The 15935-nt window shown below is 40.1% G+C and overlaps 1 protein-coding gene across 3 annotated transcripts; it reads left to right on the top strand.

Moving 5' to 3' along the window:
- Positions 1–140: 140 nt before the first annotated feature.
- rps6kb1a (ribosomal protein S6 kinase b, polypeptide 1a) lies at positions 141–15283 on the top strand. Of its 3 annotated transcripts, none has more exons than XM_028595645.1 (15): positions 141–423; positions 1515–1558; positions 4856–4976; positions 6149–6217; positions 7391–7538; positions 7700–7757; positions 9480–9580; positions 9755–9845; positions 9977–10067; positions 10185–10292; positions 10399–10461; positions 10610–10687; positions 10779–10886; positions 11802–11914; positions 13544–15283. In XM_028595645.1, the coding sequence occupies exons 1-15, from the start codon at positions 352–354 to the stop codon at positions 13782–13784; spliced, it is 1506 nt and encodes a 501-aa protein (XP_028451446.1). In that variant the 5' UTR covers positions 141–351; the 3' UTR covers positions 13785–15283. The 3 variants fall into 3 exon arrangements, with proteins under 3 accessions (XP_028451446.1, XP_028451448.1, XP_028451447.1); XM_028595647.1 differs by having other exon boundaries at positions 380–423; positions 4891–4976; XM_028595646.1 differs by lacking the exon at positions 141–423 and adding an exon at positions 978–1001.
- Positions 15284–15935: the final 652 nt, after the last annotated feature.

Raw genomic sequence — 15935 nt, 5'->3', positions numbered from 1 at the left:
TGTGACTTGCACTAATAATGCAGCTTATTTTGAGTGAGGAAAAAGATTTTTTATTTTTTATTAAAGGGCAGCTGACACAGTTCTATTGTATATTAATCATTCCCTTCCATTATTATTATTATTATTATTGCAAGTTGTCACTTTACTATGTGTGTATGTCTCTAAGCCAACCTGAGCCGAGTAGTGCCGGTGGCCGACACTAGAGGCTTGTTCTGCCGGGTTCTTGTTTTGGTTAGCTGGATGCTAGTCCATGCTTTCTGCTGCCACCGGTTGTAACGGTGATGGCTCTCCCATAAGGCGGGGGAGCGGGACTGTGTTTTCTGATTTAACACCGAGTGAAGTTCAGTGGCCATGGCCGGGGTTTTCGACATCGATTTGGATCAACCGGATGAGAATGTCTCTGACGACGAAGTTGAGGACGGGGTGAGTTAATGTTAACGTTGAGGCTAATACCGCCGCTGTTAGCCAGTTAGCTATCTAGCACTTAACAACTCCGAGGCCTGCGTAGCTAAACATCATTGGCCAGGGAACGGTATCCGTTATCCGTTATCAGACATGTCCTGTCCTGTCCTGCTTAACCCCTTTCCCGTGGAAACTGGTAGTATCCCATTAAACAGTCACTCCACTGCATTGAAAGACATTTCCATTGCATTTTGTCAATTTAATGTGATGGCCGTGCACAGTTCAGTTTTATCACCGACACCGGCCGGTAAAGCACATCATTCATCAGTGTTGACTGTGGACGAGTTGGTGTTCTTGTTATGTTAACGTGACCACCGCTGCGTTAATGTTAGTGAAGTCTCAAACGCCACCATGTCAACAATGTGTTGTCTGCGGAAAAATGAAAAACGACGTAAGCCATTTGGCTTAGGAAAGTTGCTACATTTTACTGGGCTGCTAGCTAGCTAGCTAGCTAACTCACATGTCCGACAATGGAGTTATAAATAAAGCGGTTTGCATCGGCATTTGTCTGTTGTTGGGGTGTACATTAACATTACCGTGTAGGTTAATTAGTGACATGACTCCAACATGTATGGTTTGGTAACGTTTATAAGTGGGATAAAAACTGAAATGGAGATAGGTCTGGCTATGACTAACTAAAACTGACCAAAACCCGGCCGGTGCTAGCGGGACTGTATCTAAAAGCACTGTTTGCACCACACTAACTTAACGTTAAGTTAGTAGCTAGTTAGTGTTATCAGATACTACTTTGGTCATAGGTTTATAACCTATAAGTTACAGACATGGGCTTTTTGAAATTATGTTGCTAGTTAATGTTAAATAAAGTGTGTGTTTATGTATCCAGCCTGGTAATTAGGTACTTGGCTGATTACTTAAAACGAATTAACTAATTTTAGGCTAAAATGTTTGGCTGTGAAATAAAGTAATTAACACTCGTTGTAAAACAATGTAATGTTCATAATATATCTGTAAATAAGCTCAGGTTGGCTGGTAAGTAACAATCGCATTCCTGTACATGCTGAGATTTTCTATCCGGTGCCTCCTGTTTTCAGGTCCAGCTCGGTGAATACATGGACCAGTGCAGTGGATTTGAATTGTAAGTACAAGCAAAACTGTAATTCACTGGGTCCCGAAAGCGGCAACAAAGTTTAATGTGACTATATGTAACGATTTATTTTTGTGTGTGATTGTATGTCAGTAGCCGACATTAAATTACGTCCTCTTTCCATTAGCGGGACGTTTTATTCCTTTTAGTTCGGGTTTGTGTTGGCCTACTATTTTCTTCTCCCTTGTCCCGCTATACCATAGTATATAAGAATGGACCAACAGATCCCGTTGCTCTGGACGGAGACCAGTGAAGGCTATTAAAAGAATTTCTAATATTAGAAGCACTTTTCCGGTGAGCGCTAGAGTTACTGCGCAGCCTCCAACTGAGAGAGACAACGTAAATGTGACGTGAGCAACGTGTCTGAAAGTTGTAGTCTTCTGGTAGCTGTGCCAAGAGAAATCTCAATCATTTCCAATCTTACAGAGACGGAGAGCGTAGGTATATGTAAGGAGATAACATAGGCACAGGCTAATTATTGCTAACTAAAATGCTAGTTAACATTAGTAATTAAACTTAAATGGCTCATGTAAGTCAAAACTGCCTGCGAGCATCTCCTGTACTATACAGTAGTTCCTCTCCTATGTGACAAAATCGTTAGCCTATTTTTACAAAAACGTCTGCTACGGAGCCATAATGTGAGGTACAAGGTAATGGAGCCTTTTGTACATTGTCGTGTTTCTTTAGAAATAAACAGTGGACAAATAGTCTTTAAACGCTTCAGATGATGTAAAGTTATTCGCTGTCAAGTGACGTCAAAATGAATGTCAGTCAGTGGAATGCTAACGTGAGGTGATTGCTTTGTAGCATCAAAATGGCGCCATAGGAGGTTTGAGTTCTGAAGCGAAGTTTACCCCCTTGAGCTATACTTGTGTAAAGCGCCCTTGGGTCTCATGAAATCAAATGCACTATATTAAATAAGTTATTATTATGTTGGTTGCTACAACAAACTTAAAGCAACACTAGATAAACTTTTCCCGCTTCGGTCCCCCCTGCAGGTTGGAAGCGGAATTGTCCATTACATAGAGAGGCGAAGTCCCTCCTCTTCCGGTTGACTCGGAAAAAATATGAACAGTAGTGAATGGGGAAAGACAAATTATTTTTTTATCCCGTTTGAAATGAGCCATGAATTATACATATGATGTTCATCAGTTTTAATAGATAATTTCGCAAGGCAGGAAAGTCTCAGTTTATTGTTAAACTGTTGAAGTATAAGACTGTGAAAATACGTAATTAGAAAGACTACACACTTCAAAGTCGCATGGATGATGTCTCACTGTAACGTTGCTCAAATGAGCAAAGGATCTTGCTTGTTCTTTTGCTTATCTGCTTAAAACACATCAGGTAAGATAACATTGCATGTGTTGTGGAACAGAGCTAAGCTAGCTAGCTAGCGAGCGAGCAAGTTGAGCATCAAGCTGGGTGACGTAAATTGTGCGAGACGAGAGATGTAATTCACTGAGCGGTTTCACACAAAACTAAGTGGTCATATGACAAACCTACGGCTAACTAAGACTTTGTTCGGTTGAAAAATTATCTTTTTAATTGAGGAACATCATATTTGTAATCCATGGCTCAATTCAAACCGGACCAAAAAAATATTATCTCTCCATTGACTCCTGTTCATATTTTTTTCGAAAGATAGGTCCCATGGACTAGAAGGGCATGACTTTGGCTTTCTATTACATTGTCCAATTCATTCGAACTATAGATCCGCTACCCGATCTGGCAAACTTGTATAATGTAATGTAATGGACAATTCCGCTTCCAACCTGTAGGGGGAAAGAAGCGGGAAAAGTTACATAGTGTTGCTTTAATGCTTTGGCTCTTAACACAGTGACACCCGGTTTAGCTTAGCTAAGTTACCGTATGCAACACTTGAAATGCAATGATGCATCTGTAACATATTTTCTTATTGTAAATGAATGATTTTCCGTCTCAGCAAAATATTCTATACTATACAGTATGACCTCCCAGTAATACTAACTGCTAGACCTTTACGACAGCAGGTGTGGTAAAAACCCTACCGCTTTTGTCCAAAGCGGCTACTAAAATCAACACAAACGGAAAGTTACATATTAGCCACTTTAAGTGCTTTGATAGCTTTTATTTTTTATTACTCTAGCTACTGTAAAATGTAACCATACGGCCAAACCATAAGAAATTAGAGATGTGTGAAAGCTTCAAAGGGAAAACTACAGAAGGTGTATGGACCATCACAAGCCTCCAGAATAGCTTCAGTGCTCATTTCCATAGTCTATGAAGCTCTACTAGAGAGATGAACAGCATTCTTCTTAGGGCTGGGCAATATATCGATATGAGACTAGATAAAATCTTAGATTTTGAATATCGTAACATGACATAAGTGTTGTCTTTTCCTGGTTATATAGGCTGCAATTAGGTAAAGGGATGACATTTTCTGAACTTACCTGACTGTTCTAGCGGTTCTATTATTTGCCTTTACCCACATAGTCAATAAATTCACATTACTGGTGATTTATTTATCAAAAATCTCATTGTGAAAATATTTTGTGAAAGCACCAATTGTCAACCCAATATTGATATCAAGGTGTTTGGTCAAAAATATTGGGATATTTAATGTCTTTTTCTTTTATTTACTTAGATATTTGAATTATATATTTATAACTCTGCAGACTCATATTTGAGTATGTCGGGATGCATGGAAATTTGCTGGGGGTCCAGTACCTGTGGGTGGGGGGCACTGGGGAGTTGTTTGTATGGACAGGAACCAGGCTTGACTATTTCATGTGTGAATTGTATATCTTTTGTTTGTTATATTTGAAAATAAGAGACCTTGATTATAAAAATATATATATATATATTGGGATATTTGAGTTTCTCTATATCGCCCAGCTCTAATTCTACTCTTCAAATATTCTATCTTTTGATGCTGGAGAGTGATGTGTAACACTGATCTAAAGTCTCCCATAGGTGTTCAATTGACATTGACTGTGAAAGCCATAACATGTGATTCACATCTGTAGGAGAGCATCCGCATTTTTCTCCACTAATTTCTTAGGGTTTTTCTTTTATCTGTCACTCATTCATATGGACCCAGTATTAGTTGTATAATCTTGGATAGGGTATTTTAAGGCAGAGATAATCAAATTGGGAGTCACTGCACTATTGTGAATCTATATTTAGGCCCATATGTGTGTAACTCATGTTGTTAATGCTGCTGTTTGTCTTTGAAATTGTAAACACTACGCTGAGTGACTGTTTCAAATGTGATGTTTTTTTTTCCTTTTTATTTTTTTGTTTTGCCAGTAACATGGATGACTGTGAGAAGTTTGAAATTTCAGAGAACATCGTGAACAAGGGAACAGAGCAGATCAGGCCTGAATGCTTTGAGCTGCTAAAAGTTTTGGGGAAAGGTGGATATGGAAAGGTAAGGCATCTAATCATCTGTAATGAAAATGTTCAAACTCATGAATTTAATTAAATTCGATTAATTCTCAGTGGGCTCTGTGGCGACCCTTGTCATTTGATTCAGTGTTAATAAAAATATTAGACTAAGTGAGTGGGGACTTTTGTTTCAGGAAATTGAGTTTTGCATGCTAGAAATCTCAGCTTTTGCTTTCAACAACCTTTTCAATCCCCAGAGATATATTTCAGTGTCTTTTAAACCTTGTTAAATGTAAGATCTGGCATCCCAGAACAATCTCCTCCATTATCCACATCAACATAATGCAGAACTTTCATCTCCTGCACCCCCTGTATCTAATTGTGAAACCATTGACATGAGGAAATCTGTCTTGTTATGGTTATATTTTGGTGTCAACAATGTTATTTTGGTATTATCAACCCATAGAGCTATGGGAAGTTTCTCATGTTCTCATTTCTAAACCTGACAATGAAAGTGCACAACAGTTATTTTGGAAACACTTTTCACTTAGCAAGCAGACACATGACTTATTCTTTCTTGAATTGGTTTTGTGTATGATGACTAAGAAGTCATTTTTTTACAGCTTGAGAATTTCTCAGCATTACAAAATTATTACACTTTGTCATTTGTTTTGATATTCTTGTGTAGTTACAGTATATGTTTTGGCACATATTCTTAGAGCAAATAGTCTGTGTGGGTAAGCTGATGCCGGAAACAGACTTTGGCTCATGCAAAATCAGAGCAGTCCCTGGTCGCACTTTAGTCATTTTACACCTGAAGACCTTTTGTTAATTCCTTGCTTAGTTTAATGAATACACATCATGCACAGTAGCAGCTTCTGAACTTAATGTCAGTGCTAAAACAAAATGCATTTTTGTTTGCCCCAAAACCTTTCTCTGAATTTCCCCACTATGACTGTGTATTTTCTCAAGCCATAGTTGAGACATAGAAGAAAACATCTGGTCTACACAATCAAATTAATAGTTACACTTGGGTATCTGCAGGTCCTGGAAAGTCTGCAAAAGCACTGAATTCAGTTTCCGTACAAAAGCCACTTAAATATTTTCTCTTGCCAGCCGTAGGCAGTAATGTTAGTAAATGTAAAATGTTTTTGTATCCTGTGCTGGCTGTTGGGGGGATGATGATGATGATGATGATGATATACAATTTTACAGGTGTTTCAAGTTCGGAAGGTATCAGGTGCCGCCTCCGGGAAGATATTTGCTATGAAAGTTTTGAAGAAGGTGAGTGAATCTGCCTGTCTGAGATTTGGCTTAATGTTTTAATATTCAGTGAGAAATATCTCATTGATTAGATATTAAAGTGCTCATATTATGCTTTTTGGCTTTTTCCCTTTCCTTTTATTGTGTTATATATCTTTTTTTGTGCACGTTATAGGTTTACAAAGTGAAAAAGCCCAAAGTCCACCCCAAAGGGACTTACCATCTCCAACAGAAAACACTGTTCACAAAATGCTCCAAACAGCGCTATTGTAGTCCAGCCTTTATTTCCGTGACGAACGTGCGTCACTTTGTAACACACGTTATAATGCTCGCCTATCTGCTAGCATGGCACATCCTCATACTCTGCTTCTGACTGGCTTGTAGTCCTTACCTAGCTACTGAGCATGTGCGACTCCCAACAAAGATGGAATAGAAGTGCGACGCCTCACTCTGTAGCTAAAACAGAGAGCTCAATACACAGGGTGAAAAGAGGAGCTGCAGCAATGTGCAGTACAACAAAAATATGGTGTTTTTTATTTTTTATTTTATTAAACCATGTAAACCTATTCTGGTATAACCTTTTAAAAACAATTATGAACCTGAAAATGAGCATAATATGAGCACTTTAAGTTCTTCAATCACCCAGTAAAGGTGGGTCTAGCTCCACCTAGTGGACATACAGAGTAGTGTAGTGTGAGAGGAATAGCATCTGCATTATCTAATCCGTATGTAAGCAAACACAACTAACTTATATCTATGGGGAATAAGCACATTAAATACAAAGTTAACTGCCAGGCTCAATGCAGCTTAACTGTGTATAGTGTTTCACTTTTCTGGTGACACGCTGGTGCATTCAGCTATGAAGTTAAGCACAGACCACCCAAAATAATAGCAGCAGGCTTTTTCCCATGAAACCTCAGATCTGCTGCTTCTGTTCAGTTAAGCCTCCTCTCTGCAGCTGACACAGAGCTGGTGCCAGACTTTGCTTGAAAAGGCAGCTCTATTCCCCGAAGCTTGAGGTTTCGGTTAATGACTTGACTGTAGCTACCAACCTGGTGTTGTGATTCTTGCTCTGGCTCTGCAGCCTCTGTTAAAGCTTTGACACTGGCTAATGTCAAAGCTAATGGGGTTAAAGTTATTGCCTGAGTAGTTTCACACCCTGACTCTCTGTGCTTTTCTTTTGTCCCTCTCCAGGCCATGATTGTGCGTAATGCAAAGGACACGGCGCACACTAAAGCTGAGAGGAGCATTCTGGAGGAGGTAAAGCATCCTTTCATCGTGGACCTCATCTATGCCTTCCAGACGGGGGGGAAGTTGTACCTTATCCTGGAGTATCTGAGCGGTGAGCATAACTCTTAATTGTCGTAAATGTTTTTGATCATTTAATGAGCTTGGGACATTGTGTGGACACTGGATGGGTGTTTTTCTTTCAATAAAGTGAAAGTGTCATTCTCCATTTCCACTGTGTATCAGTTTGACTGACTTTGTATGTTGTGAATGCAGGAGGGGAGCTGTTTATGCAACTGGAAAGAGAGGGCATCTTCATGGAAGACACAGCATGGTGAGTTAGTTTGTCTGTCACCTGTGAAGCCTTAACCATCTGGCCAAGGATAACAGTAGTCTTTAGCTTTCCTTGGACTAATGTAGGGTGATCAAAGGGAGTTTATCCCCAGAAATATAAAATAAAGATTTGAGTTTTTTGAAACCATCCTGTTTTAGGATGTTATACTTAAACATGTCAAATATTTTCATCCTCTTTTTCACTCACTTCCTATGTTTGTACACATAATTTAAAGGCCACCCCCATTATTTACAATATAACACTATTTCCAAATAGCAGCTTCATCAACAGCATCTTAAAGGTGCCGTAGGAAGGATTGCGAAGATCCATGACTTAGCCAAAAAATGTGAACATCAACAACTGCTCAGTCCCTCCCCCCTTTCCGCTAAAGCCCAAAACGGTCTCCTAAGCCACTCCCCCCACAAGGGAGAATGAATAGGCTCGTTCGAGATTAACTGCGCCTCGCCTGTAAAGTGGACGAGAGCAGGCAGCAGTAGCCGGGGGCGGTGACAAAAATCTGCTGTCAAGTTGGACAGTTTTCCAGCCGATTCCAGCAGCCTTCAGGCTGAACAGGATTTCACACAAACCCTGTGGTCCGATTTAATAAAATGTTATCAGACCCATATATCAGCTTGTACACAGTCTCCAGTTGTTTTTATTGTGACAGAGTAGCTGTCAAAATGCTTTGTTGCTGCGATCTGTTGCTGATTTTAATTAACAACAGACTGTAGATGATCTGTAATCTGAACAGATTTAGTCTCTAGACTTCTAAACGTCACTATCAGCCACACATGTGGTTTGTACAGAATAAGTCAGACAAATAGCAGTTAAAATCCCTCCAATTCAAAGTCAATAAAAAGTTTATATTAAACTTGTTGAGTCGATTCGAAACCAATCAGCTAGTTGGATCAGCTGAGAGGCCGGCGTTTCCCAGCATGCCGTGGGTCCGCCTGGGTCTTGCAGTCGGTGAAAAGCAACTGCGCTGCCCGGTGATCGATTCTGCACAGACATGGTTCATCTCAAACATCTCTAACCTATGGCGTGTGCATGAGCAGTGATTGACATGCAGTTAGACACCACCAAACCACCCCCCACCCCCACCCCCCGGCTCTGATTGGTGCATCTGAACAGGGAGGGGTGGATTTTTGCTAATTGCACTACAGGCTGTAGGTGGTGCCGGATTTTTCCATTTTAATTACGTGCTTCGTGTAGTTCTACTGGAACATAGGGTCAGTTTCAGCAAATATGACAGAAAGTTTATAAGTCTTACCTACTGCACCTTTAATAAACACCCAGTGTTTTGCCTATTGTCTCATAGAGGTCTTTTCTTGCTGACTCATGATGTACAACAGGGTCAGGAATGCTGGATTATGTCTTATGCCAGTGGGATTTGTTGTCTCTGGCAGACTAATGCTAGCAATTAAACATTTTTTTTCTCTACAAATTTTAAGTGGGAAGCATTTTATTTAGTTTTAGTAAAACAGGCAGATGTGTGACACTGTGTCTGAGGCGGTGTGCGGGTGACTTGGAACGGGGACAAAACACTTGCATTACCTGCTGTTCTGTTTTTATAAACACAGCCTGAACAAATAAGGGTGTGTAATACTCAGAGGATAACCTTAATGACATTGAGAATTACACCTCAACTGCAGATCACCGAGGAGCATGTAGAACATTTATAAATATACACAATCAATCAATTTTTTTTTTATTTTTTTTTAGTTTCTACCTGGCAGAGATCTCGATGGCACTGGGTCACCTGCACCAGAAAGGAATCATCTATAGAGACCTGAAGCCTGAGAACATCATGCTCAACAACAACGGTACACAAACCTCAAGTGTCCCTCACAACAAAGGCAGATTAGAAAACGCCAAGATACATGTCCTTTTCATATTACCTTAAGTTCCCAGACTAAATTCTTTCTCTGGGTAAGCTGATACTTATCTATTGTGTTGTTTCTCTCTCATATTTTGGCTTTGGTTCGGTTTCCTTCTAGGACATGTGAAGTTGACAGACTTTGGTCTTTGCAAAGAGTCCATCCATGACGGAACGGTCACCCACACCTTCTGTGGCACTATCGAATACATGTATGTCACACAATCATCATGCAGATTTTGTAGATCCATTCTTGTAGACATATCGTGCACATTCAGTCATATTTCCTGCTTTGTAGTGTATCTGCTGTATCACCTTGGACATTCCCTCCCTTCTTCCTCAGGGCTCCAGAGATCCTAATGAGGAGTGGACATAACCGAGCAGTGGACTGGTGGAGTTTGGGAGCTCTCATGTATGACATGCTGACAGGAGCAGTAAGTGCACACTATTTAGTAGCATTGCTAAAGAACGTAAAACTGTAAAAAGGTAAATTCAGGTAGGAGGCATTTCTTACTATTGCTAACTGTTGTTTTCTGTCCTGCTTTTCATAGCCTCCATTCACTGGTGAAAACCGAAAGAAGACAATTGACAAAATCTTGAAATGCAAACTCAGCCTTCCACCTTACCTCACACAAGAAGCCAGGGACCTTCTGAAAAAGGTGAGCTGTAAAAGTCTTCCTTCTGCCTCATGCTTCATGGATGTGTTGTCTATGCTGAAACATTTGGAGTGGTAGAAAAATAAGTCTCCAAACCTCCTCTTTTCAGCTGCTTAAACGAAATGCCTCGTTGCGACTCGGGGCTGGACCAGGAGATGCTGCTGAGGTCCAGGTAAATATATCCGTTGAAAGTAGAGTAACAAGTGTATGCATGCATCTGTGACTTAATACAATAACTCAGAAAATGAGAATGCTTCTTGGGAAACCCTGTAGTAGTCACAAAATATAAAAACCCTGCTGCTGTCTATTGTGTTTCTAAGGCCCACCCATTCTTCCGGCATACAAATTGGGATGACCTCTTCGCTCGCAAAGTAGAGCCTCCATTTAAACCATACCTGGTGAGATTTCTTTTATTTTTATGCAGCAACGTCCTCTGTGAGCCGTCTTATGTCCCTGCAAGATGATTATCTGACCTGCTTCTTTTGGCAGCAATCGGCTGATGACGTGAGCCAGTTTGACTCCAAGTTCACCAGCCAGACTCCAGTCGACAGCCCCGACGACTCCACGCTCAGCGAGAGTGCCAATCAAGTCTTCCTGGTGGGTAACTAGTGCCGTACCTCCCAGAAAACGGTGGACCTTTCTGCTTCTCTGTCTCAGTTTCTGGAGTACAGAGTTTCCCGAATTTGTCATAACTTGATATGGAATAATCCATGATTTAAAAACTTACAAAAATAATGCATGACTCAAAGGTCCATAATAGATTGTTTTGTTTATGTGTCCACTTACAAGGTTAAAATAGAATTATTGTTTATTTCTTTTGGACCAGTACTGACTTTTTGTTAGTCTTGGAGTATATGTCTCTTTACAATAATGCCCAGGAATAATGTGTAATGTGTACGTATATCATAAAGTAAGAAAGTTGATCAGACATCAATATCAGTTGTCAAAAAAGATAATCCATAGACTGGAGCCAATTTAGAGTCAAGTATTTTAAGTGTTATTTGACTCCTGTTGAGTCATTAAGACCTCATTTACAAATAGGCTTGCATAAGGACCTCATTTTGAGTCATTTTAATATTGAAATAAACTAAAGTTCTAGTGCAACACGGATCAACCTGAAGGCGACGTTGCCAAATTTTGGATTGGACATTGAAGGGAAAGACAGTGTTTGTTTTTAACCGAAAACGGTGGCATTGACTCTAGGCCTTTACCGTTTCTTTGTTGTCTGCAAACAAACATACAAACATAGGCCAGCTCTGGACATAATGTTTTTTATTTCCCTTTCAAAAAGTAGGTCTTACGAGAATCGGTTAATGCATCCCATCTGGTGTAGTCCTGTTGGTTTTCCTGGAAGCTTCACTCACTGTTCCACCACATTGCATGATATGGTTTACTCAGCGTTTCATTGCTCATCATCAGCTGTGGGTTGTTTTTGGAAAGATGGTCTTTGAAGAAGTGGACTCAGATCTCTCTGTTTTTTTGTCCCTTCACCCTCCCCTCCCCCCTCCACAGGGTTTCACATATGTAGCTCCATCTGTGCTTGAAAACGTCAAAGAGAAGTTCTCTTTCGAGCCAAAGGTGCGCTCACCACGGAAGTTCCCGGGAAGCCCAAGAACACCTGTGAGGTAACAGCAAGTTGTTTTTCTCTCTGGTCCCATTGAATTACTTCTGTTATTTACAGATTTTGTACACAGCAAGTCAGTGCCACGTCGATTACTCATTTGCTGTCTCGAGAAAATGTAGCCGGCTTGACCTCAATAAAGCCATCATTAGAAGGATAAATAGGGAATTGGAGGTGAACGTTGGCTTGTCATGCAGATAAAGTAAATTGATCAACTTTTGTCTGAACGTCTGCTAACTATTTGAACAATGGTATCTATTGAACTCATTCCTCCATCATGTGCAATTGTCGGGTTCTGGCTGCACCATTAAAATATTACTAATGCAACAAATATTTAAAAGTCATTTTGGGGTGCACGTTTTTCTGTCCCTATTTTTATATGTTAAGGCCAAGAATTGGTTGCTAATGGTAACCTGGCAACTGTTACTTTCGAGCCCTGCAGAGATAGGCCTCTCTTGTTCAGCCCTTTAATAGGCTATTTATTTGAGATCATTTATAATGTACATGTGTTGCAGCTGTATATTTTCAAACAGGGAAGAAAACCCTCTCTTTGCACCTCCCATCTCACATGTGGCTTTGACTTACCCCTGAACATTTAGCCCACTTCGTAGAAAATACTGATATATATATATATCAGTATTATATATATATATATATATATATGGGCTGTCAATCGATTAAAAAAATGTAACTAATTAATTGCACAATATGCTGTAATTAATCGCTTTTTTAAATTGAGACTGAAGCTTATAATAATGGATATTTAAATGCTAGATCACTTAACTTTGCAAATATGAAGAAAAAAACAAACAAGGAAAGTTTCTGCTAAGTTCAGAATGTTTAATATCTTTCAGAACAACAGCAGCAACAATTTGGCTTAGTCCTGCTGAAGGCAGCTGGAAACGGCTAGAAACTGTCTGACTTGAGAGCAGATTTTTGTCACCGTCCCGGCTGCTGTCGCCTGCTCGCGCTACTTTACAGGCGAGGCGCAGTTCATCTCCAACGAGCCTATGTTCAGTCGGCGGCAGGGCAGTCGGGACTCACCCGGAAATGGCGAGCGGAGTGAGGTGACTAGTCTCTCAAAATCTGACGAAAATCTTCTAAACTGACCTTTGTTGAGCTGAAATGAAGACCGATTCAGCAACTGCACGGCCTATTTCTCACTTAAAATGTTTTCAGAAACATGTTCCAGTGAACTATCTTAGTACAATATGAGATCGTATTCTGAACGACCGCCATGACAGTCGGGCTTTGGATTTCCGGAGAAAACAAACCCATGTGACGTGTTCGTCCAATCAGCTGCCGGTTTTCATTACTTGGGCAACAATAGAGTAGCGCCGCCTGCTGTTATGTAGACGTATTACGTTTCTCAGCCGCCACATGAAGTAAACAAACACAGCTGCGTTAATTTCTTTTAACGAGTTAAATATTAAAAAATGAACGCAAAAATGAACGCGTTAATTTTGATAGCCCTTATATATATATATATATATATATATATATATATATATCATGTATCGCCATTCAGCCTAAAAATCAAGAGATAATATTTCGATCCATATTGGCCAGCCCTAATATAAATAGAAGCTGGTGCATCACAGACAATAGCTTCTGACATCTTACTCTACCACAGTCCGTTGAAGTTTGTCGGAGGGGAATGCTGGCTGAGGGGACCTACGCTGACCAGCAGCACTGGGGGGCAACCCATGGAGGTGTCCACAGTGGAGCAGATGGACACGAGCAGCAGCGGCGCCTCTGAGGCCTCTGCACCACTTCCCATCAGGCACCCTTCGGGCATCAATGCAGGGTCCTACAAAAAGCAGACCTACCCCATGAACTGCAAGCGGCCCGCTCATCTACGAATGAAGCTATGACGCTCGGCTCACCTACGAACATTAGAACTCTTCCAATTCCTCATCCTGTTCCCTTTTGTTGTTTCTTTTCAAAGACTTGTAGATTTCATTTAATTTTTTTATTGACTGACACTGTCGGTGCAGATCACCAGCTCTTCCCAGCAGCGCCTTCCCATCCCTCCTGACTCAGCCCGGCCTCCTCAGCCTGATGCAGATAATCAGCAGTAGAAGTACCGTAGATATGTAGTCACTAGTAAGTGACTGGCTTGTTGGCTGGCTAAGGCCTGCTGACGAGTGGGCTGAGGCGGTTTCAGTATCGTATGATTTACTGGTGCTCTTTTATGCTCAAATCTGGACGTTAGTTTTTAGTGTTAACGACTAGTTGCCTCCATCACGGTGAGAGAATTTGGTTACAAAGGGCATTTATTTGTCCTTCAACATGCCCGGCTTTGTTTTTGTTTGACGGCCATCTTGTGATAAGAACTTGCAGGTTGCACTGTCAGGTAGAATTATTGAACAATACCACAATGAACACAGTATTCCTTTTATGTTTGAGGAAGACATTGCCTTTGCCACTGTAACGAGTGGTTAGGAGTACGTGAAGCATGAAAAAGCAGCCATAAAAAGATAGAGGTGAACGCCGTGGACATAGACTATAGGGGGATAAACCTAGACTTAAATGAGTGGACCATCTCCCAATTCCTGTTTTGAGATGTATGGCCTATTTGTGTGATGTGAAGCTGCTATAAGAGCCTCTGGAGTCAAGCCATCCGAAACCTCTTGCCCTAAAACTGACCACGCTGTCGGATGCAGATTCCTATGAGGCTAACTGAACGTTAGCTTCAGTTTGAATGGCTCCCTGATGTTTCTGGTTATCTTAATACTTAGTGTTTAATGAATTGACCAAAATCACTGTTTCAATGAACCAAATTAGTTTTGCTGGTAAACAAACAAACCCTGGACAAGGATGTTTTTGTAAGAACGGCAAGGTTCAAAGGTGTTCATAGCGTCTTATTTGATCAAACTGACTTTGTTTTCCACATTGATGCTCAAAGAGGCAGTTTAATGTGTTCCTTTAAGTTACTTTGCACATTTGTAACCAAGTGAAGCTAGCTTAGATCACGGTTCTAATATGGATCAGTGCCGGGCTTCTTCTACCATTCCGGTACAACAATTGTGTTTTAAGACCAGTCACTCCACTCACTTTCTTTGTTACAATATTTATTTAAAGTGCCATTGTGTTTCCCCTGCATTGTTGACACTATGCAAACTATGTATTTATTATGTAGTATTATTTAGATAAGGCAGCAGAATGTGTGATCATTTGATTTGGCATTCTTGTAAGAGACTTATTTTGTCATAATAAGCATGTACAGTTTAATTTTGTTTCCACAAAACATGTCTTAGAACTTTCTTTGATGCCTTTTTTATTATTATTATTCCAAAATTGAGGACAGTGACTTAAACGTCTTACAGTATTGATTGTGTGGCATAACATATTGAATGGGGATTTACGAAAACATTTTGATATCCTAGACTTTCCTTGATGAAAACTTGAAGTTCAGTTTGTCTTTTTGTTGTTCGTGTAGGGGAAAAAAACCAATGCAAAAAAAGGATGTTCATGTCTTTGCTGTTAGTGTGTCTGAGAACGGTTGGGAGACTAAAAATTATACTTTTATTCTCCACACTGAGAAAAATGAACCATCTTATCAAGCTTACGTTAAGTTGGAAACCCCATCTTTGAGTAGAATTGGTGTTTTAATCACTGGTGGGCATTAAATAACATTGTTTGTCACCCCTAGATCTGCCTCCCTCAGATTGGGTATGTTAATATGTATCATGTACATAATTGACTCAAAATAAAAAAAGAAATGGATCTAGTCTCTGAGCAGTGCCACTGTAACAGAATGGATAGGACAAAGCACAGTGGCAAAATCTGTTAATTTTAGCGGTTTAGTCGGGTTATCTCGTGACATTTTAAGGATTCATCACTCAACCTCTGTACACCAGTCTAAATACTATTTAGGCTTTAACGATTGTTTTAGACGGTTACTTTAAGATTCTCATTTTGTTACATAAACAAGTCAAACATTAAAATTGTAGATCTTTATTCAGATGCATCTAAATGGATAAAAATAACAGTGAAATGATTTTTGTACATATTAAAATAGA

Source organism: Perca flavescens, chromosome 13, assembly GCF_004354835.1.
Source record: "Perca flavescens isolate YP-PL-M2 chromosome 13, PFLA_1.0, whole genome shotgun sequence".
Lineage (NCBI taxonomy): Eukaryota > Metazoa > Chordata > Actinopteri > Perciformes > Percidae > Perca > Perca flavescens.
This window is presented reverse-complemented; position numbering and strand designations above follow the sequence as displayed.